This window comes from Erythrolamprus reginae, chromosome 5, assembly GCF_031021105.1.
Source record: "Erythrolamprus reginae isolate rEryReg1 chromosome 5, rEryReg1.hap1, whole genome shotgun sequence".
NCBI classification, from domain to species: domain Eukaryota; kingdom Metazoa; phylum Chordata; class Lepidosauria; order Squamata; family Dipsadidae; genus Erythrolamprus; species Erythrolamprus reginae.
This window is the reverse complement of record NC_091954.1, coordinates 76,511,166-76,535,322: the sequence shown is the minus strand read 5'-3', so window position 1 is coordinate 76,535,322 and position 24,157 is coordinate 76,511,166. Positions and strand designations below refer to the sequence as shown.

Genomic DNA, 24,157 nt, shown 5'->3' with positions numbered 1-24,157 from the left:
TAATGCTTTTAAATCCTATTAGACAATTGTTCTTCAATAGATTGAATACTGTTTAGCATAGTTTGCATCTTGTTGCCAGTCAGAAAAAAGACTAAATTCCAGAAAGAATTATTGCCAGATGTTTGTCATAACTCTGAATATTCTAAATTTGGCAAATAAACTGCCTGGAGCTTATTTTTATCTGTCCTCAAAGAGAGTTAGTAATTCATGGCCAAGGATATTACAGGCTGTTTCTGAAAAAGCAATTTAGGTTTTGTGCTGTCCCTGTTATTTGGTCTGAAATACGGTAAAACCTGTTATCTTGTTAATGGCCTGACTTTCCTTTGAAGAAGTTTTTAAGAACAACAGTTTTACATCTCATTCAGTACTAGTGAAATCAAACAGAAATTGGGGTTCAAAGAATGCATCATTCAAGAGGTAGAATGCTTGTTCTTGATAAAGTGACACACTAATTTTAGTGATACTGTTTTTCTAGTTTATTGAGAATTGAAATGTCCAGATTTGAAGGTCACATATTGGCCATTTTTGCTGTAAAGTTTGGGGAGAGTGACAATATAATTATTTTTGGATTAAATGGTGGCATTTGCCTGTAAGTATCTCTTATAGTTGTCCTAATTTATTCAGGTCAGTCTCGATTCTCTGGAAATAGATCTTTACAACATTGAAAAACTTGAAGAACTTTTTAAACTGCATAAAGTTACTTATTTTATTTATCTTTCTACAGTACTAAATTGAACACCTTTCTTAAGTACTAAATACCTTTCTAAAGTAGTAAATTGAATTAAATCTCCATATTGTAGTAAGAAACGGAATGGGTTTTTTTGCCTTCAAATGAATCTTGACTCCCAGTAATATATGGACAAGCCCCTGCAGTTTATCCAAACACCATGAATACAATTTTCATTCACCTGCAGGTAGCCCTTCATCATGACCTGGCCTTTTTTCAATGGCCTATAAAAATAAATTTGCTTTTTGTCATGAAGGTTCTTGCCATAACCCTTCCTCTCATGGGAATTCAAGGATTCAACTTAAATAGACACTGTTAGACATACCATACAGGTGATCCTCATTCAGCAATTGTAATTGGGACAGCAAATAGGTCCTTTAAAAATGGTTGCTAGTGAAAATCAGACAGCCACGACTGTGCTTATTATTTTAATTCAACTTTCCTTTGCTTTAGAAAGAATTCAACTCCAGACAGCCAGGTGAACTGAAATGGCAGGGAAACATGACTCATAAGGAAACTGGTTAAAAAATTCGTAGCCCTTTTCATCCATTCCCCCATCCTGTGGAATGTTCACTCCATTGCTGAATAATTAGCAAGAAGAGAATTAATGTTTGCATTTACATTCATTGGAGAGGAAGGGATTACAAGAGAATAAGCAGGCACAGAACAAGGAATAGAGATAGAAATGTGCTAGCTCTTGCTGTTTGCCTAGCATGATTTTGTCAGTATCAGGCAGGCTGGAGGGTTTTAATTAACTAATTAAGGTCACAGCAGAACTGAGCTTGTTAATTCCCAGTTAGCACTTTTCATGGATGCCTTGTGCTGCAGAGAAAAGCAGCTCAGGAAGAGTAGCTTGTTTAGATAATGTCTGCACACCTATAAAAGGAAGTGTATCAGGCAAAAAAACCACCAACAACAATCAGAAAGCTGCAAACTGATATTGGCAATTTATTTTATTTATTTATTTTATTTATTGGATTTGTATGCCGCCCCTCTCCGTAGACTCAGAGCGGCTAACAACAGTAATAAAAAACATCATATAAATCCAATACGAAAACAACTAAAAAACCCTTATTGTAAAACCAAACATCCCTACAAACAAACATAACATGCATAAATTGTAAAGGCCTAGAGGGAAAGAATATCTCAGTTCCCCCATGCCTGACGGCAGAGGTGGGTTTTAAGGAGCTTACGAAAGGCAAGGAGGGTGGGGGCAATTCTAATTTCCGGGGGGAGTTGGTTCTAGAGGGCCGGGGCCACCACAGAGAAGGCTTTTCCCCTGGCCCCGCCAAATGACAATAATGGTAAACATGTCACAGATGCTGTGAAGGTTGTAAATATGGATATTGTTCACACACCAAAAAATTCACTACTGTATTTTAAAAGTTTATGGTGTTTCTCTAAGGCAGTTGCTAAATGAGGATTACCTGTATGAAAAACCTTAGTGAAATAATATTTAGTAAGATAAAGAACAGCTTTAAAATGTGATGTTACATATATTTATGACCAGAGGTTTAAATCTTGAACTTTTCTTTCTTAACCATTTTGTAATGGATGACTTACAGTTCGTGTTTACAAAACACAATTCTGGATTATTTATTTCCCAGCTTGCCCATTTTTGTCCTTATATCTGTGTGTTAATATACTGTGGTGAGCAGTTAAAATATTTTATTCTTTCAAGGAAAATCCTCTTTAAAAAAAAGAACATCATAATAATTGTGGGGAAATTATTAGGGAGAAGTGGGTTCTAAAGCATTTGTGGACAGTATTAAACTGCATAGATGTTTTACTGTAATTTTTGTGAATAAGAAGGGAAATAATCATAAGTATGCTAAGCAAATAGATTTGTGATTACTGCAATCTTTAAATAGCTCTTAATGGAAAAATACAGAAATTTATTATTATTTATTTATTTGTTGGATTTGTATGTAGATGATAGAGTACATAACATTACAGGTAGTCCTCCACTTACAACCACAATTGAGTCCAAAATTGCTGTTGCTGAGCAAGACAATTGTTAGATGAGTTTGCCCATTTTTATTACCATAGTCATTAAGTGAATACTGGAAATTATTAAGTTAGTAACAGGTTTGTTAAATGAATCTAGATTCCACATTTACTTTGCTTGTTAGAAAGTTGTAAAATCTGCTCACATGACTCCAAGACACTTCAACAGTCATAAATACATGCCAGTTGCCAAGCATTCAAATTTGATTGTGTGACCATGGGGATGTTGCAATGGTCGTAAATATGAAAAATTGTGATGTCACTTTTTTCAATGTGATTATAATTTCAGATGGTCAATAAACAAATGGTTATAAGCCAAATACTACCTGTAGTCCTGTACCATGTATACATTAGATCTCCTATAGCAGCAGTGGGCTACGAGCAGGAACGCTAAATTGCGCTCGCTGTGGCGGCTCGAGAGTACTTGTGGGGCCAGTGCCATTTTGCTTCTGCACCTATGAAGATAGCAAAATTGTGCATGGAGCCGCAGGTGCACCCGTGTTTTGATGAGGTTTTGCTTCCGTGCATGCTGAAACACGGGCGCATCTGCGCCTCCATGCGCGATTTTGCTATCCACAGGTGCAGAAGCAAAATTGTGCTGGCCCCGCAAGCACTCCTGCGGCAAGCGCAATTTAGCGTTCTGGCTCATAGCCCACTGCTGTCCTATAGTATTATTCTTCCAATGAAGCCATCTAGAATTTATCTGCAGCCTATCTTGACTTCTCTGAGTATATGCTGTATATTGGGCTGGGATCTAAAATAGTACCATATTCACTCAAGAATCTGCACTTATTTTTTTAGATTTCTGTTTATTTTTGGGTTACATAGCTGAACACCAGAATATATCATTATTCCACGTAATAGTGGATTTTTAAGTTCCTATATACTGGTAGTCTTTGATCTGTCACCATAATTGATATTGTAAATCAAGGACTACCAATATAGTACTGTACTTAATTCAGATACAGGGGTTCATGCAGTAACAAGGAAAGGTGTTCAAGACAAAGTTTCTCCTTGTGTTTTTGCTTGTTTAATGAAATGTTGCTTGTAATAAATAAACTTATTTTTGACCCCGGCCAAATGTTTGTGCAATTTGATTAAACTGTATAATATCCCATAACTAAAAGGACAAATGTTAATCCCCATAACTTCAGAATTTAATTACATAATGCAACACAGTCAGATGGATTTCTTATTTATGAACATTAGAATATATAACTTCTATTAAAGAAGTAAGAATTAGCAACCATAGTGGTATTTGGATTATTTATTTATTTATTTATTATTTTATGAATTTGATTTATATGGCACCCCTCTTCGAAGACTCCGAGAACACAAAATTTGCTTGGAATACATGAAGATTTACATGTTAAAAAGAGAAATATTAAGTTAAATGATGATTACTGTTAATCATCATGTTATTTCTTCAAATGTTTTTTCTATTAATTCATGGAAGTATTTCTTTCAAAGTCTTCTCTTTAAAGATGGATTTGTGGTATAGAAGAGATTGCCATTTGCCTATTTTAGAAGAGCTCTCAAAATAAGAGAAGAATGTTACTTGAGAATTATACCAGTTGAAATAAAAGTATACTAAAACAAATTATATAGGAGAGATAAAGTAAACATAAGCTGTTGGGAGAAGTTTGATAGATTTTAATAGGAACAACTGTTTATAGTTGACACAAAGAAATTGAGCCATAGACAACTTTAGTTTGATGAATCGGAGCAATATTACACAGCCAACTAGGCAGTGGCTTAAGTCAAGTTTTAATTTAGCTAATTTATACAATTGGCCGAATCTAAAATATTTTGTTAGCCAATGATAATAATCTGTTTTGTAATCTTTAATCCTTAGTATTAATTAATGGTAAATACTAAAGCTATGTAAAAGCATTTCACACCTAAGGTGATGCTAGACTAATTGATGGCATCCCTTTGAATCACTGTTTGAAATGTCAAAGCACCACATCCTTTCAAAGGCCCACATGGCCACTTTGAGGGCCTTTCCACATCTTCTGAGTATAAATGTACAAATGATGATTTTAAGAGGATAGCAATAGCATCCTGGTAAAAAATATTTTTTGTATGAACATGTGGGTTTAGACCAGCGGTCCCCAAACTACGGCCCGAGGGCCGGATGCGGCCCGCTGAGGCAATTTATCTGGCCCGTGGTAGCCCACAAGATTTTATCAATAGATATAATAAGCTCCCGAATCTCCTGTCAACTCACCACGGTCTGCTGCTGAGCAAGGAGGCGGTACAGAGGCAAGGGGCGGGGAGGATAAGAGGGAGAGAGAGAGGGAGAGAGAGAAAGAGTGAGAGATACAAAGAGGGAGAGAGAAAGAGAATGAGTCAGAGAAAGAAAGAGAGAGAAAGAGAGAGAGGGACAGAGAAAGAGAGAGAGAAAGAGGGAGAGATAGAGAGGAAGGGAGAAAGGGGGATAGATGGAAAGAGAGAGAAAAGAGAAAAATGAGAAAATGATGGAGAGAAAACGAGGGAGAGGAAAATGAAACAAATGAGAGAGAAGGAAGAAAAGAGAGGGAAGAGAGAAATGGAGAGGAAGGAGGGAGGGAGGGAAGGAAGGAAGGAAGGAAGGAAGGAAGGAGAAATGGAGGGAGTTTGTTGATTTAAGTTTAAATTTACTTGTTAATAAAGAAGTATAAATTACTTTATTACTTCATTATTTAATTGCTTCTTTATTTTAAATATTGTATTTGTTCCCATTTTGTTTTTTACTTTAAATAAGATTTGTGCAGTGTGCATAGGGATTTGTTCATAGGTTTTTTTTATAGTCCGGCCCTCCAACAGTCTGAGGGACAGTAAACTGGCCCCCTGTGTAAAAAGTTTGGGGACCCCTGGTTTAGACAAACTCTTAAAGAGGTTGTATCAGACTTTTAAATGGGCATGGTGCTTACATGTTACTTACATTTACGTGTATGTAAATGATCAGATTTGAGGGTTTACAGAGCCCTAATGTTGTTTCTAATGAAGAAAACAAAGTAAGGAAGTGAAATATGATCTACCCTAGAAAACTAGCATTTCCAGTTTTTTGGGGAAACATGAAGTTCAAAACAGATCTAGTTCTTCTAGTTATTATTTTCTTTGCTAAAATTAAGGTTGCAGGAGTATTATATACAGCACTGTCACAAGGTTGTAATAAATAAGTTGTACTCAGCAATAAAAGATTGAAAAATAATTCACAATAAGTAATTTTGGGGTCTTTGGTGTAGTCCAACTTCAGTTGTTTTCTTGCAGACATTTCAATAATAGACTAGGTAACATCATTGATTTGACTAAGACTAGCATTGATTATGTTACCTAACTTAGTAATGAAACCTCTGCAAGAAAGTGACCAAGTTCAGAGAGCATCAAGTTCTGAGCTACAAATCTTCTTTTCAAATGGAAAAGTTCTATTGCAATTTTATAAACTTTAATGACACTTATGGACTCTCATGTTGTCATCGAGATTGCAACTATGAGATTTATGCATGAAACTCAGTTTATGATATGCATCTTGAAAATGCATACAATTTTAAGCTGAGAGTATAAAATATTTTCTGGTTTTCTAAACAGTAAAAAATCCATTGTATGAATTAATTGTGTCTTGACAGATAAAATGAACAATAATGAAAAATATAGTAAATAGCTTGAGGGACTAGTTGAGATTGCTAGAAGAAAATATTATCATTTTTTGAAGAATGTTAAAACATTATAGAAAGCCAATTAGGTGTAGTGGTTAAAGACACTAGGCTAAAAATGGAGAGACTTTAAATATTAATCCTGCTTTGGGCATGAAGTCAGTTAGGTGGGCCAGTCATATTTCTCAGCCCTGGGAAGAAGCCCTGACAAGTTATTTCTGAAAATGTTGCCAAGAAAACTGTATGGACATGTCCATGTCATTCTCAGGAATCAATACAGACTCAAAAGCACAATACACAACATACCTCTGTCTGTGTCTGTGCGTGCATTTAAACGTGATGGCTTCTTGTTTGCTTGCTTTTTTTTTGGCTTTCTTTCTCCTACTTTTAATGTTCTGCACCAGTGTTTCCCAACCTTGGCAACTTGAAGATATTTGGACTTCAACTCCCAGAATTCCCCAGCCAGTAAATGCTGGCTGGGGAATTCTGGGAGTTGAAGTCCAGATATGTTCAAGTTGCCAAGGTTGGGAAACACTGTTCTACACTACCCAAAGTTGATTGTGCTTTTAAATTGCACAAATAAATGTTGTAGGAAGCTCTTTAAAATGTTAGTTCCCTGTCTAAATCTTGAATGTTATGGTAATAGTGTCAAACCTGACTCAACCCCATACCAGTAATTACCTGTACCTACTTTTTCTCACAGTGATGGAGGAGGGTGGTGAATTCCTAAGGGTGGAAGGAGGCTGTGGAATGCAAGTGAACTGTCTGTTGCTGGAGAGACATTATCTGACACGGCAGGCCAAGTTACTGCAGGATGTTTGCAAATGAATAATATATAAATATTATAAATATCCTACTCTAGTCTAGGGATGTTTATTAGTAACACATAATTTACAGGTAGTCTTCAGTTTATGACTATTCATTTATTGACCGTTTGAAGCTACAACAACACTGAAAAAAGTGACTTATGACTGTCTTTCACTTTTATGACCTCTGTAATATCATGCCAGTCATGTGATCAAAATTTGGATGCTTGGAGACTGGACATGTATTTATGATGGCTGCACTGTCCCAGGGTCATGTGATCCTCTTGTGACCTTCTAGCAAACAACATTGTTTGTTTGTTTGTTTTGTCCATTACACAATGAGGGTTTTGGTGGGTATACAGATAGCAAAATACATAATGGAGGTTATAGAGGATATACTCATAGTAAAATATATCTAAGAAATAATAGAAGATATAGGAATAAAATATATCAGTGAACGAATAGAAGAAGAGACATAGGAATAGAAGAAAGGTATAGGAGATATAGGAGAGCACGCCCCTTACTGACCTTTTAGGAATCTGGAGAGGTCAATTATCCCTTAACAACCCTATTACTAATTTAATATAGTGATTAACTTAACAACTTTGGCATGAAAGTTCATAAAATTGGGCAAAATTCACTTAACTGCATGCTTACTAAGCAGTTTTGGGCTCAATTGTGATTGTAAGTTGAGGACTGCCTGTAGAACTATAATTTAGTTAGATAGGGGTACCTTGAGCAAAGTGATTAATGATCAGAGATTTTCTTTGGTAAAGCTCTTTAGTTCAGAAGCTTTAGCTGATAACAACATATGGTAGTAAGACTTTTCCTCTTTCCAGGAACTGTGAATGTTCCAACACTTGAGGTTTTTAAGGCGATGTTGGATAACCATTTGTTTAAAGTGGTGTAGGGTTTCTTGCCTAAGCAGGGGGTTGGACTAGAAGACCTCCAAGGTCCCTTCCAATTCTGTTATTCTATTTCTATTTCTATTCTATTCTATTTGTGATCACATGAACTCAGGACACTCTAACCATTATAAGTATGAGTCAGTTGCTAAGCATCTGAATTTTGATCACATGACCATAGGATCGTGGAAAGGTCATGTGAAAAATGTCATAAGTCACTTTTTTCAGTGCCATAAATTCGAACAGTCACTAAAACAAACTGTTGTAAGTCAAGCAGCATTGTGATATTTTTGGAAACTGGGCCAAATGCAGTTGTGAAGACTACCATACAAATGTGACAATCTCGGGAGAGTAACTTCCCATTGGGGCATTTTTTGCTAATCATAACGGTGTTGATAAATTTTGTTTTATGTTTATAAGTTTATTAACTGCTCAGAGACTGTCATTTTCAGTTCAACATCAGACAAGTCCTTCCACCTTTATGAACAATGGCGAATAAAGGATGCTAATAGCTCAGTATCATCTAGCTACTGTTAGATTATAAGAATAATCATGTTTCTATGTATCATTGTTATATAATTTTAATTTCTTTCCAGTCTAACTTAGAACTTGAAGTTAAAGTAGCTTTGATTATATTAGATGATTCTTAAAACCAAATGATGTTGGAATATACTGATATACATTAAGATATATTATGAAATGGAAAGAAAATAAAGTGCTTTAGAATTTTGTTGGAATTTTTGCCACATGAAAATGATAATAGTATTTAAAAAAACTTACACATTGTATTGCTATATACACATATATAGCAATATTTTTCTTTATTTGAACAGTTTAAAACTGATTTTTAATACCAACCTTTGAAATTAACATTAGCACTTTTCAACATGTAATACACCTTAATTATTATAAAAGTTAATTTTTATTTTTTTATTTTTCCAGTCAAAATGTTGTGGTCAGAAACTACTGACAGAGATATTTAATCGTCTGAATTTGATTGAATCTGACTATTTTGGAATTGAATTCCAAAACATGAAATCATATTGGGTATGTAGCATATTTTTATATTTTCATTTTTTTACTTATTTTGTTTGAAAAAGTCTGCAGTGAAAATGTGAGTAAATGTTTAATGTGATTACAAATAAAAAATGTTATACAATGTCCAAAAGTCTACATAAAGAAACATAAATTCCACAAATCCCCAACAGGCATAAAACTCACTAAGAAGTCCATGAGTACATATTTATCAAAAATATAGCCATTACGTTGTTATGCATTTCATTTATTTCTTCAACTTGCTTTGAGAGAATCAAGTCCTTGGTTCACATAATACGATAAGCAAACATGTAAAACAACTTGAAGTTTTGCTTCTTGGAATGAATTAATATTCAGTTTTGCAACTACCTGTAAATAATATTACATTCAGTATGCTGTTGCTAATTGGATCAAACTCTTAAGGATTCATATAGACAATTTTTTCCTGACCCCTTTAATTAGAATATATTGCAATTCTTTAGCCCATCTTTTTCAGTATATTTTTGAAAGTTATGTTAACAAATGTTTTTATTTACCAGATTTAGTTTAGCTAAATTAGTTTTTAAGTGAACAATGCAAGTAGATAAATTTTAAAATTGTTAGAATTAATTTAGTTGTATGATAATGTTTGCTCATTTATTTATTTATTCAGATTTGGTTGGAGCCAATGAAACCTATTGTAAAACAAATAAGAAGTAAGTGTCTATATTTATCAATCAATGTTTCTTTCCAGAATTTAGCTGAAGAAATAATTTTTTTAAAAATGATGATGCTCAGATTCTGGAATGTATATTGAGCGATGATACTTGCTCTGGCTGATAATATGTCTGTGATATTGGATGAATCTGGATGAATGGTTTTTAATACCTGGGGTTTTAAGATTTTGTATTTTGTGTCTGTTTTACCTTGTACACCACCCTGATACCACTGGAGAAGGATGGCTTACAAATACACACAAACACACACACACAAATAAACAAACAAACAAACATATAGCTAATTACCTCTGAAGTAAGAAAGGTTCAAAAGAGTTGAAGGGTGACTTCTGGAATATTTTTTTTAAGCCATGCCTTAAGGTGGGCTTGCATATCAGTTGCACAGTCCAAGAAAACTTGACTTAAGAAGGGAACATCAATAAGTAAAGGAATCTGCACTTTGTACATCTTTTGGTTCATAAATCCTGTTAGCTTCCCATATAATCTCAGATTGTTGTTATCACTATAGGTTAGATATTCACTTCTTATTTCAGAGTCCAGAGTTCAGTGGACAATCTTCCTGTTAATAAATTAGATCATTAGACTGATGGCTCTCTGTCATTGAATTGTGTATGGTTTCTAGAAAATATTTTTCTTTTTAAGAGTATAATCTTTGCTCTGTGGAACTTTTTTCCAGAGGGATGTATAGATACAGTACTTCCATCTGTTGATTTAAAGACTATTTCAAGTAGATTTTAAGCAAAGCACTGGGTTATGATTGTCTTTCAGTTGATAGGTTTCATTATTTGTTCTTGTGTTCAAAATTCTGGCTTTATCATGAAATTGTTTTAATTTTTAAAGGTAATTTAGGAAGATTGTAGTGTTTGTTGATTTGATTTGATTTGATTTGATTTGATATTTATGTCGCCGTTCTGCTTAGACTCAGGGCGGCTTACAACATGTTAGCAATAGCACTTTTTAACAAAGCCAGCATATTGCCCCCACAATCCGGGTCCTCATTTTACCCACCTCGTAAGGATGGAAGGCTGAGTCAACCTTGAGCCGGTGATGAGATTTGAACTGCTGACCTACAGATCTACAGTCAGCTTCAGTGGCCTGCAGTACAGCACTCTACCTGCTGCGCCACCCGGGCTCTCTCTCTCTCTGTGTTAAAAGTGACTAAGAAATTTATTAAATATTAAATTAAAATAAACTATTTGATCCTGTCTTCTTCCCCCAATCAATTTAATTTGATATTTTGTGCATAATACTTCATGTATTTTTGTGAGGTGTAACATACTACTGAATGTACCATTATTCACTGAAAACTCTCCCAAACTTTGAGAAATAGCATAAGGACAGTAGTCTGTAGGTCAATGGCAATCCATTGTTAAAACCATAATCCCACAATTAGTTTTAAAATTTATAACAATTAAGGACATCAAACATGCAATTACAATTTAAAAAAAAGATTTGTGAGTTGACTGTAATGTTTTAATGATCAATTGGCTTTATGTAGGACCAAAGAACACAGTGCTTCGTCTAGCTGTAAAGTTCTTTCCTCCAGATCCTGGCCAATTGCAAGAGGAGTACACCAGGTAAATAATTTCTATATTTCATAAAAAGGAGAGAAACTTTAGCTTTTATTAGTTGTTTTAGTATATAAAATTAATAAATACTCGTATACATGCAACATAACTTTATTTTTTTAGCTATCAAATTTAGATATATCACCCATTTCACTATCCGGGGGCTAGCTCTCCCAGGATGAGGCAGCTTCGAAGCCCTTCCCCCTGCCGTTCACTGGAGTCGAGCTGCCACCCAACAACAAGGCGCAGGTGTGGACAACGGCTCTGCCCCTTCAGGGCCAGTTTGCCGACCTCCTCAGCCTTGCGATTCGGTGGCGGGGGCCTGGGCTGTGGATGTGACATTCCTGGCGCTGTACTTCTCAAAGGGAAGTCGCCGGAGCCGCCTCAGCAGTTGCCGCCACAGCTACCTCCGCCAGGACTGGCTAACTCAGGTGGCGCCCCTGCCTTGTCCCTGCCAGCCAGAGGCCCTGGGTAGCCGCCTGCAAAGTGATGCTTTGCTGCTGGTGCTATGACCGGCACCCCGCTCATCCCTGGAGGTGAGCTGCTGGCCTCCCGCCAAGGACTGTTGGGCAGCCTTGGCAGCATTCAATATATAAGATGCACCCAATTTTTAAAGCATTTTTTTGAGGTAAAAAGGTGCGTCTTAATTGTTGGTGTATAATTCAAAATCAGTTTCACACCCTTGATCAATGAAAATTGGAATTACACGTCTACAGAGTCTACGGAGAGGGGCTGCATACAAATCTAATAAATAAATAAATATAAATAAATAAATATAAATATAAATAAATAAATTTATTTATTTATTTATTTATTTATTTATTTATTTATTTATTTATTTATTTATTTATTTATTTATTTATTTATTTATTTATTTATTTATTTATTTATTTATTTATTTAACGGTTCCTGTAGGCAAACCTTAGAATTGTGGAATTGGAAGTGACCATAGGAATCATGTAGTCTAATCTTCTGTAATTTTCAGTTTTATGTTTTCCACAAATTTGATCAGCATTCTTGTTACCCAAGTCATTATATCCTTGATGCATATAATCAAATAATCATCACTTGAATATGTTGCTTATCTTAAAATATATCCATGCCAAATTTTGCACTCTTGTTATAATTGATGTTAAAATTTTCCAAATTGCCTAATAGAATGTTAAGTAATAGTCGCTAAAATGATGTGGAACTCTGTAATTCTTATATGTCAGAGACATAGAGTAAGAGTAAGCAGCTGCTAACGGGCCTGTTGCAATCCTCACACTCTTAATTGTCTTCTGCGTGTGCTATGATTATTACTAGATTCTTCGGAGAGGGGCGGCATACAAATCTAAGTAATAAATAAATAAATAAGATTGTGTCCTTCTTTCCAGAATATGTTATGTTCTGCAGTTCAAATGACCAGACATGTTACTTTCTTTTTAGATATCTCTTTGCACTGCAAATGAAGAGAGATCTGGCAGAGGAAGGCCTCACCTGTAATGACAATACAGCAGCACTCCTCATATCTCATCTTCTACAATGTTAGTATGAAATGTTCTTTTATAGGATTTGTTTATTTTATTTATTTATTCGATTTCTATGCCACCCAATCCTGAAGGACTCAGGGCGGCTTACAACAGCGGTATAAATACAATAAGAATAAATACAAAACAGTAAAAGAAATCAAACAGTTAACTGAGGTTAAAACTTAACAAACTAAAAAAAAAAACACCATAAAGCAAATAATCAATTTTTAGGATGAAATTTGTAAAATTGACAGTTTTATTTTTTTTTTCAGAAAAGCCAGCACATAAAGATAATTGTAATAAATTATTAGTTTTTGTAAAATATCATAAAAGAATAATTTGCTAAGAGTTTGAAAGACTTATAATCTGAAATAGCGAAATATTTTGTTTTGAATATATTTTCTGTTATATCACAGCGGAAATTGGAGATTTTGATGAATCAGGAGATCATGAACATCTTAAAAACAACCAATACTTTCCAAACCAGGAAAGACTGTATGAAAAAATACTTGCATTTCACAGAAAGCATGTGTAAGTAAAATTATTGTCTGATTTTTGTTTAAAAAAACATTTTTTAAAGACCAAAAAACCCTCCTTGCCAGCAATCAACACCCAAGAAAGCAAAATTAATGGGAAACCAACAGTCAAGCGGTAAGTAATACCCCAGTCAGAAGTATCAACTCAGATAGACAATAGAACAGTAAACAACAGCCTAATCAAAGAATTAATAAGAACACTTTCATCAACACTCACATGGTAAGCAACTTTATATATAAGAGAGAGGTCACCCCCATCCTTCTGACATTGATGATGTTATGTAGCTGGGTAATAAAATGTCTGCAAGCTCCAAGAGCACCAAACATCCCATATTGAAAACAAAAAAAAAGTGAAAATTCCTTGTGCTCGTGCAGACTGGAATCCTATGATTGAGTAATATTTACATGCTTTCTATTTATGGTACCTTTTTCTTTTTCACTGAGTACAGTTTGAATTTGACTTTCTGCAAAGTTTTTATCATGAATAGACCTGGGCCAGCCACTTAACATCTTTTTAAGAGGCAGAGTTAAATTGTTCTGGGAGGATTCTAATTACCTTGATTGTTTTCAGTCAACGTTCAGGCCTAATGCTGAGGAAAAATCCATTTTGATTGCCTTAATAGTTGACTCAAACTCAACCCTGATAAGACGCTGTGGCTGTGGGTTTTGCCTCCCAAGGACAATTCCATCTGTCTGTCCATCACCCTGGGGAGAGGGTCCGCAACTTAGGCGTCCTCCTCGATCCACAGCTCACATTAGAGAAACATCTTTTGGCTGTGGCGAGAGGGGCGTTTGCCCAGGTTCGCCTGGTGCACCAGTTGCGGCCCTATCTGGATCGGGAGTCACTGTTCACAGTCAGTCATGCCCTCATCACCTCGAGGCTCGACTACTGTAATGCTCTATGAGGCTATCTTTGAAAAGTGTTCGGAAATTTCAGATCGTGCAGAATGCAGCTGCAAAAGCAATCATGGGCTTTCCCAAATATGCCCATGTAACACCAACACTCCGCAGTCTGCATTGGTTGCCGATCATTTTCCGGTCACAATTCAAAGGGTTGGTTATGACTTATAAAGCCCTTCATGGCACCGGACCAGATTATCTCAGGGACCACCTTCTGTTGCACGAATCCCAGCGACCAGTTAGGTCCCACAGAGTGGGCCTTCTCCGGGTCCCATCAACTAAACAATGTCGTTTGGCGGGGCCCAGGGGAAGAGCCTTCTCTGTGGCGGCTCCGGCCCTCTGGAACCAACCCCCCCTCCGCAGAGATTAGAATTGCCCCCACCCTCCTCGCCTTTCATACGTTCCTTAAAACCCACCTCTGCCATCAGGCATGGGGGAACTGAGATACAGTGATCCCCAGCTCGTTGCGAGGGTTCCGTTCCAGGACCCCCCGCAACGAGCGGGTTTTCGCGAAGTAGCGCTGCGGAAGTAAAAACACCATCTGCGCATGTGCAGATGGTGTTTTTACTTCCGCAGCGCTAGCGAGGAGCCGAAGATTGGGGGCGGCGCGGGTGTTTTAAAACGTCGCCACCGACATGGTGGGCTCGCTAGCACCCCCCTAACCTGGGTTGGGGGTTCGGGGGGGTGCTAGCGAGCCCCCCATGTCGGCGGGGATGTTTTAAAACACCCGCGCGGCTTTCCAATGAGTCCCGAAGACAAACGCGGAAGTTTGCCGTTTGTCTTCGGGACTCATTGGAAAGCTCCGATCATTTTAAAACAGTTGCGCCGTTCTCCGCTGACTCCTGGCGAACTTCCCCACTTTAGGAGTCAGCGGAGAACGGCGCGCCTGCTTGGCTTCGCTCGCCGCTGCGCTACGATCTTCCGGGCCAGCCAGGCTCAGTGACGGAAGGCAGCCGCTTGGCCCGGGATGCTGGGCCGAGAGGAGCCGGGCTTGATCCGCTGAGCCTGGCTGGCCCGGAAGATCGTAGCGCGCGTTGGCTGCAGCGGCGAGCGAAGCCAAGCCGGCAGCAATGTCGCTGCCGCTGCAGCCAACACGCGCTACGATCTTCCGGGCGAGCCAGGCTCAGTCACGGAAGGCAGCTGCTTGGCCCGGGATGCTGGGCCGAAAGGAGCCGGGCTTGAAGATCGCAGCGCGCTTTGGCTGCGGTGGCGAGGGCTTGCGATGGAGGGTGGAGGAAGCGGCCATGGGAGGGCGAGCTGCCTCAGGGAGGAGGATCGGGCGGGACCAGGTGGGGGCTGGAATTTCTCCGCTGGGAAGAAGTGGCCAGGGCGAAGGGCGGGCGAGCGGCGAAGGGCGGGCGAGCGGGTGCTGGGGAGGGCTTCTCGCCCTCCCGCCACCAAGAGGGGGAGCGAACGGCGTGGGCAGGCGAAGGGCGGGCGAGCGGCAGCGAGGAGTTTGCGTGGGCGGTGGGGAAACTCCTCGCTGATGCCAGCAAGAGGGGGAAGACCCAGGGAAGCCGCCCAGCAGCTGATCTGCCGGGCGCCATCTACGCATGCGTGCCCATAGAAAAAAAGGGCACGCATGCGTAGATGGTGTTTTGACTTCCGGGTTGAAAAATTGCGAATTACCCTGTTCGCAATGGTCGGGGACGCAATAACCGGGGGATCACTGTATTCTTTCCCCCTAGGCCTTTACAATTTATGCATGGTATGTTTGTATGTATGTTTGGTTTTACAATAAGGGTTTTTTAGTTGTTTTAGTATTGGATTGTTATATGCTATTTTATTACTGTTGTTAGCCGCCCCGAATCTACGGAGAGGGGCGGCATACAAATCCAATAAATAAATAAATGAATAAAATTTTATAAGAAAATATAGAGAACTTCATTGCTTGATCTTTCAGCAGATTGTAATACCATTGATCATGGTACTGAAAAACAAAAAAATTCTTCCATCCATGAATAGTATGAATTATTATTGTGCGAGTATTTATTAGCCTTAGTCAATTTTTCCCCAACTGATTGTAAATTGAACTCCAGATACTAAATAAAATTAGTTAATAAAGGACATCATTTTCAAGTTATTTTTATATGCTGTTATTAGGTTAGTTCCCCCTTTGACTTGGTAAAGTCCACGTGGCTGCTTGTAAGGAAGGAGTATTTCCATTTGGTTGCCTTAAACCGCCCCATTTTCACAAATATTCAGAGTGCGATAAACTCATCAATAACTTCTGTATTTTCATTTTATTTGTATTACTAAAGGGGAGAAACTCCTGCTGAATCAGACTTCCAGGTGCTTGAAATAGGTCGGAAATTAGAGATGTATGGCATGAGATATCACTTGGCATGTGATCGCGAAGGGACAAAAATTAATCTGGCTGTTTCAAACATGGGTGTATTGGTTTTCCAGGTAAGAAAGTAATTTTAAGCATATATTTTTAAAATATTTTTCTAAGTTTAATCTTAAGGGTCAAGAGCTTGTCACCTTTTCTGAGTAAGAAATTAGAATTTACTTTTACAATTCTTTCTAACATCCTGAGGCAGATTAAACTTATTTTTGCTAAATAAATACAAACGATTAATCAAAGAACTCTTCATTTGGGGTCCATACAGTTCATTTCCCTTCAGTTTGCCAATGCTGATGGTTTCAAGCTGAAGTAGCACTTTGTGCTGTGCTAGTAATTATGATATGTTTAAAAAAGGAATCTTTTTAAAGATTTTTTTAAAAAATTGATTATGACATGCTGACTAGTATAATTAAAATGATCTGATTCAAGAGAGTTCACAATAACCGTAGTATCTGAACCTTATTTCTGTCTAAAGTCTTTTTTTATTATTAAAGTCCTGTAGAATCTTGTTCTTACAATTGAGGAGAAAATAATAAATATTTCTTTTAACAGTTCTGCTAAAAATAATAATCTCTGATAATATATGTTTAAATCCTGTTCTATGTGTATTTTATTTATATATTTTATTTACTTTTTGCATTTCTGAACCACCCGTCTCCCTCAAAGAGGGAGTCTGAGAAATGTATTTAAATCCTGTACTATGTATATTTCTTCACTTGTTACATATTGCATTTAACATAGGGCAATATAAAAATCAATACTTTCAACTGGTCCAAAATCCGAAAAATAAGCTTCAAGAGAAAACGATTTCTTATCAAGCTTCATCCAGAAGTTCATGTAAGTACTATCATTATATCTTTTCTATGATTTTATGTTGAGTTTAAGTACGAGCTGTTATTTCTGTGACATTATATTTAGGGATACAAAGATGGGTTCCACTTATAATTTGAGGACACAACATTTCTTTTGTAAATGCTGATATTCTAAAACCAGTCATGTCTGGTATATACACATAACAATGCATTCCTCTCCCGATTCCTAAGAGGTTAGTAAGGGGCATACATAAGTACACCAGCATGCCTTCTGCCCCTGTCCTAATGTTTCTCTCTTACTAGTATTATGTATACAGTGTTCCCTCGATTTTCGCGTGTTCGAACTTCGCGAAAAGTCTATACCATGGTTTTTCAAAAATATTAATTAAAAAATACTTTGCGGGTTTTCCCCCATACCACGTTTTTTCCTGCCCGATGACGTCATATGTCATCACCAAACTTTCATCTGCCTTTAATAAATATTTTTTTTTAATAAAGTTTAATAAATAAACATGGTGAGTAATGATCTAAATGGTTGCTAAGGGAATGGGAAATTGCACTTTAGGGGTTTAAAGTGTTAAGGGAAGGCTTGTGACACTGTTCATAGCCAAAAATAATGTATTTACTTCTGCATCTCTACTTCGCGGAAATTTGACTTTTGCGGGCGGTCTCGGAACGCATCCCCTGCGAAAATTGAGGGAACACTGTATAAACATTGTTATATCTTTGTATAATACCAATATGTACTTGACAAAAACAAACAAATAAATAAATAAAAATAAAATACAAGAGCCAATAATTAGTTCTGTAATTGTCTCCCTAATATAAAACATTCTTGCTTCTGAAAGCTCAAGAAACTCTTTCCCCTTCTAATACAGTATTCTGAAAAAAATTATTAAAACTTTCCTATTTCATCATACTTTAGGTCCATTTCCTCCTGAATGCTAACATAACAAATACAGAATCAGATCTATCTAATGGAAATAATTCTTTTTGAAATTATTCTATCTTAGAAAAAAATAATGGAGGAATTTTATATCTGTTCTCAACATTTACGTCTTGTGCAAGGATATTATCTATCTATAAACACCAGAATTTCTTGTAGTTTTCTTCAAATGATATTTTAAAGTAGCATGTTTCATGTAGCAATTTTTCATGTAAATGGAAAAAAACGTTGCTCACTGGTCGAGCAGTGAGATTGAAGTAGTGAACATTTGATCTGTAATTATATTATTGATACTTGGAAAAACATTATAGTATTTCAAAGATTGTCCTTTCAATTGATGCTGAATAGCTATTAGCCTTATTACCTGAAACACTACAAATTTTTGCCACTGACACGTGTGTATGGAGGTTTTGGAGCAAATGGAAATAGCTGTCCATATTATACTGTATTAGCAATAGGAGACACTGGTTTAATCCTTATTGGAACTTTTCAGGCTTAGGGATCTTCCAAACTAAAGTCCTATGTTTAACCCTTTTATAGTGTTGCATGTATTAGCAAGTAGTAGTAGTATCCTAAAAATGCTGTGACTAGTAACTTCTTTAAATCTAGTAATGACTTTTATTTTACTCCTGTTGGTATTCATTTATTTGATGAATGATTGTCTCCAGATGAATTTTGTTTAAACACTTGGTGCAGTTTCTATTTTCCATCCAAATCACCATAGTATTTTAGAGAAAGAGCTGTGCACTAACTTATTTCTAGCAAGAACTGTTTAAACCAGTGTTTCCCAACCTTGGCAACTTGAAGATATTTGGACTTCAACTCCCAGAATTCCCCAGCCAGCAAATGCTGGCTGGGGAATTCTGGGAGTTGAAGTCCAGATATCTTCAAGTTGCCAAGGTTGGGAAACACTGGTTTAAATTATTCTCTCTCTTACCTTTCATGATGATAAATTAATGGCTACCCATGTGTAGTTTAAATCTGCATTAAGCCACATAGAGTACCATTAAATCTGTCTTGACTGCTTGAGCCTTGTTTATTTTATAATTCTAGGGTCCATATCAGGATACTCTGGAATTTCTTTTGGGAGGTAGAGATGAGTGCAAGAACCTCTGGAAGATATGTGTTGAGTATCACACATTCTTTAGGTTATCTGATCAACCCAAACCAAAACCAAAACCAGTCTTCTTCAGCCGAGGATCATCTTTCAGATACAGGTATGATATAACTCATTTTCTTTTGTTCCAAAAAAGGCATTCAAGAAAGCTCCCCCCCCCTCTTTTTTATTCTAAAAATTTAGAATCTGATTACTACAGAAATTAAAAGCACGGGTTTAAATATGGTTCTCATGAGATTTTTAAAATATTGCTTTACAGTGGACGAACACAAAAACAATTGGTGGATTATGTTAGAGACAGTGGGTTGAAGAAAATTCCTTATGAAAGGTAATAAGCTATTTATACTGTAAATCAGCAAACTGTTACTAGTTTGGAATATGTCTTATGTGTCCATAGCATTCTACTATTTATATTTAGAATTGGTTTATTACTGCACAATTAATTTGATTTCCTCCCCCAATATCTTTAAGTTGTAGTTTTCATATTTTAGCAACAACTTGATCTTTTTAAATTCAAGATTCACTAAATTTAGTGAAATTATTTGGATAATTGGATTTAGGAAGGATAGAATTATAATTAGTTGCTAAATTTTAATTGATTGATTTAAACACTTTCACTGTAGATGTCAGTTGAAGGAATATCTTACAGTTATTCTTCATAATATATTTGTTCATTATTGCAATAATCACAGCAAATGGTCATCTCTTTTGTAGAGTAGTATTTGTGATGCTTAGAATCGCATGTCCTAATCTCTTAATCCCTTGTTGGTGTAGAAGTAAATTTGGGCCCTATCTCATCTCCAATAGAAAAAAGAGTTGTATTGGGTATCAGTAAACATATGAAATTGTAATATGCAAAGGCAGACTATTAGTCCTTCAAGCTCATTGCTACTTTGACTAATAAAAATGATTCCAGATTTCCCATTTTGTACTTTGCGATGTTTACCTGGAAAATTTAATTCCAGGTCTGCTACATGATTAATATATATTTTAATGCTAAAATATTAAGTTAGACAATTTTAAAATGTCTATCATCTTTGAAGTTGTATGAATATTATGATTGGTGTATCTAAAATCAAGAAAGAAACTTCATAATCTACAGTTCCCTGAAATATAATTAGAATATGGGCTGTTTAGGAATCTACATTCTATATGATTTGACTGAATCTTTTCAGAATGTGGAACTGGAAGGAATGATTTTAATTGCTGGACAGGTAGGTTGGAGGTCTGCTTTGTCAGTGTCATTGTTTTCCTCCATATTGATATTTGGTGGTCTAAACTTCAGAGGTGGTGGTTGTGTGTTGAACCACCAACAGAGTTAGCATGATGGGAAAAGGAGATAAAATTAGATCTAAAGAATTCTCTAAGCAAGTCAGATTGTCCCCATTTTTGCTTAATTATATGTAGGCTTTAGATGGCTTTAATGTTTTTTCTTAAGCAATGTTATTTTAGATATTTTTAAATTGCATTTACTTTATATAAAAAGTAATAACTTTTATATTCATTGTATATTTCATATTTTGAATATTGCAATTCTAATTTGTAAACAACTTTTTTAAGGAAGTTAAATTATGAATGTAGAAAGAGAAAGTTCTGAGCTTCATATTTTTACACAGTAAATCATCATGAGCGATAATCTCTTGTAAAATAATTACTTTTTAAGCTTGTATACAGCGGAATGAGAGCTTGAATTATTTCTCACTTGCATGTATCAACTTCTTTGCTTACAGGAGGCATAGCAAAACTAGAATGTCTGCTCACACCTTGAGTCCTGATGCACCCAAACAGGTTAGTCTTGAAATTAACCTGTTTAAGTAGAGTTTCATGATTTAAAAGATTATGAAAATCACTTGATGCTTCTTAAATTTAAAATATGCATTGTCTTTTTTTTAACTTCTGCAAATAGTATTAGGTAATTTTGCATTATGTATCTTATATAATTTTATTAATGTACTTTATATCTCTCTGTATTATATTAACCAAAATGTAGTTGGTTAAAAAACTACAAAATAGGATTGTCTGGACAGCAAGAAGATTCAAGTTTTTTCTGTCAATTTCCCCCATGCTAAATATGTCCCTGCCACAACCAGGTCTTAGTTTCATCTTTGCTATGGAGGTTGCAAAAAGGATGTACTGTTTAAACCTATCAGCAAAATATAAATGGATGGAACTGTGGGATTTGTTCAAGTTGTTATACTAAATATTGGATATTATCTCTCTTCGATAAGGAATTTAATTAATGAGGGACAGGTATTACCAGTATAATTTTTTTAAAGATCTTGCATAATTAAACTTTTCAATAAGTGTAATTTCTGATAGGAATGTAGATGTGTGTGATTGCTGGAATATAGTTAGCATAGTCATATAATTACTGATTTTATCTCTCAGGTTCAGAATTCAGAGCTAGCATAGATTTCCAGTTAGGCCTTGAATGGAAGTGTATTTGTTAAATTGGAAGAGCTGCTGATTTTCAACAGAGAACCTCTCTTAGTTAAAGACTACTCTGACCACCATCAAATATTCCTTTAAAGCTGCATCATTAACACTGGATGAATTCATTTAATCATTTGAGATTATCTTTCACTTCCCAGTCATAAAATCAACGTAATAATCTGTGTTTTGCTCCTTAAAAGGGTCCAAATAAGGTGACATCTATACAAAGGAAACATTTAATGAACACGTACCAGACACTTAAAATACCTAAAATCCATTTAAAATAGCTGGGACATAGATTTATCAAATTAATAAAAGATTGTATGCAAGATCCTAATTTCAACAAATTAAGTAGTATTGAAAAAGAAAGTCAATTTAGATCTATAGATAACATGTTAAAGTACAGTTGTGACAGAAAAAGGAAATAGCAGCTCTATCCAGTTCTGAAAATATATCACTCTCAGTGGTGACACACATAAGTGCCCTGGCTTGGAATACCAAAAGCACTGAGTAATCCATTCTGATTTGTCTCCGACTCATAACTTTGCATGCTTTAAGTAAGAATTTCTGGCTATTTCTCAATGAAATCACTATCCCTGGTTGGTGTGAAAATGGTATGATTTGTGCACATGCATAAACACATACACATGTGTATTTACATTGCACATACACAACTTCAGAGATGCAGATCATTTATGAAAAGTATTTGCAAGCCAGCTATTACTGTTCTTATAATAATCTACTATTACTTGATTTGCAAACTGTAACCTCTCCTACTATATTTGCCAACATGTAGGCATTTATCAGAAAATTGATAGATGTGGGTTGAAAGAAACTTGTTTTCTACATTGTTCTGTAGACCAGATTTCCTAAACAACCCTCAGTTTTACACCTATAATTTTTTTCTGCCTGTAGAGTCCTTTGACTTCACCAACCTCTTTGTCTTCACCAAGTCAATACATGAGTATTTCCACCAGTATAACCTTACAATAAAAGTACAGAAGTTAGCTGTAGTTATATATAGTATGAAAAGCCAGTAGAACAGTCATTTACTAAAGTTACAAAAACAATATTGTATAAATAGACCTTGACTTACAACAGCTCATGTTGTAACTTTGAACAATCATGTAGTGATTGTCCATTGCAGTATCTCCATGGTAATGTGATCAAAATTCAGATGCTTAGCAACTGTCTCATATTTATGATGATTGCAGGCTCCCTGGATCATGTGATCACCTTTTGCAACCACCTGACAAGCAAAGTCAATAGGGAAGCCAGAATCACTTAACAACCAATGTTACTAACTTAAGAACTGTAATGATTCACTTAACAATTATGGCAAGAAAAGTCAAAAAATGACAACAAATGTCTTGCTTAGCAAGAGAAATTTGGGGCTCAGTTTGGGTCATAAGGCGAGGACTACCTGTATGTCATAGAGCAATGATGGTGAACCTATGGCACGGGGGCCACAGGTGGCACATGGAGCCATATCTGCTGGCACTTGAGCCGTTGCCCTACCTCAGCTCCAACGTATATGTATGTGCTGCCCAGCTGATTTTTGGCTCGCACAGAGGCTCTGGGAGGGTGTTTTTGGCTTCCAGAGAGCCTCCAGGAGGATGTGGGAGAGTGTTTTTGCCCTCCCCCAGCTCCAGGGAAGCTTTTGGAGCCTGGAGAGGGCAAAACACAAGCCTACTGGGCCCACCAGAAGTTGGGAAACAGGCTATTTCCACCATAATTTGGAAATAAATTCGTTAAAAATCAGACAATGTGATTTTCTGGATGTGTTTTCTCATGTTGTCTCTCATGGTTGAAGTCTACCTATGATGTCAATTACAGGCCTCTCTCATCTTTTTAAGTGGGAGAACTTGCACAATTGGTGTCTAACTAAATACTTTTCCCCCCACTGTATATACACTGTTATATTTGGTTTTTATTACGGATCAATTCATGCCATTTTTACCATGTATATTTTTCTTTCTTATTAATGTAATTCTGGGTGACAAAAAAATTTAAAATATAAATACTGCATAAAATATGTTTCACAATGAATTAAAATATGAAGGGGCTATCACACTATACCGGTAGTATGGACTCACTCTTTTAACTCCCATTCCCATGAAAATAGGCAAGTCTTTCAAGACATTCAGAAATAA

The 24,157-nt window shown here is 36.3% G+C and overlaps 1 protein-coding gene across 2 annotated transcripts in view; it reads left to right on the top strand.

Moving 5' to 3' along the window:
• The window catches only part of FARP2 (FERM, ARH/RhoGEF and pleckstrin domain protein 2), an 81,165-nt gene that overhangs the window by 9,218 nt on the left and 47,790 nt on the right, over nucleotides 1–24,157 (top strand). For both annotated transcript variants that reach the window (XM_070753220.1, XM_070753219.1), the window contains exons 3-12: nucleotides 9,026–9,130; nucleotides 9,771–9,813; nucleotides 11,333–11,411; nucleotides 12,831–12,928; nucleotides 13,330–13,444; nucleotides 16,611–16,758; nucleotides 17,438–17,533; nucleotides 19,508–19,671; nucleotides 19,831–19,899; nucleotides 21,302–21,359. In XM_070753220.1, the coding sequence (XP_070609321.1) occupies nucleotides 9,026–9,130; nucleotides 9,771–9,813; nucleotides 11,333–11,411; nucleotides 12,831–12,928; nucleotides 13,330–13,444; nucleotides 16,611–16,758; nucleotides 17,438–17,533; nucleotides 19,508–19,671; nucleotides 19,831–19,899; nucleotides 21,302–21,359 (975 nt within the window). The remainder of the gene's footprint in view (nucleotides 1–9,025; nucleotides 9,131–9,770; nucleotides 9,814–11,332; nucleotides 11,412–12,830; nucleotides 12,929–13,329; nucleotides 13,445–16,610; nucleotides 16,759–17,437; nucleotides 17,534–19,507; nucleotides 19,672–19,830; nucleotides 19,900–21,301; nucleotides 21,360–24,157) is intronic.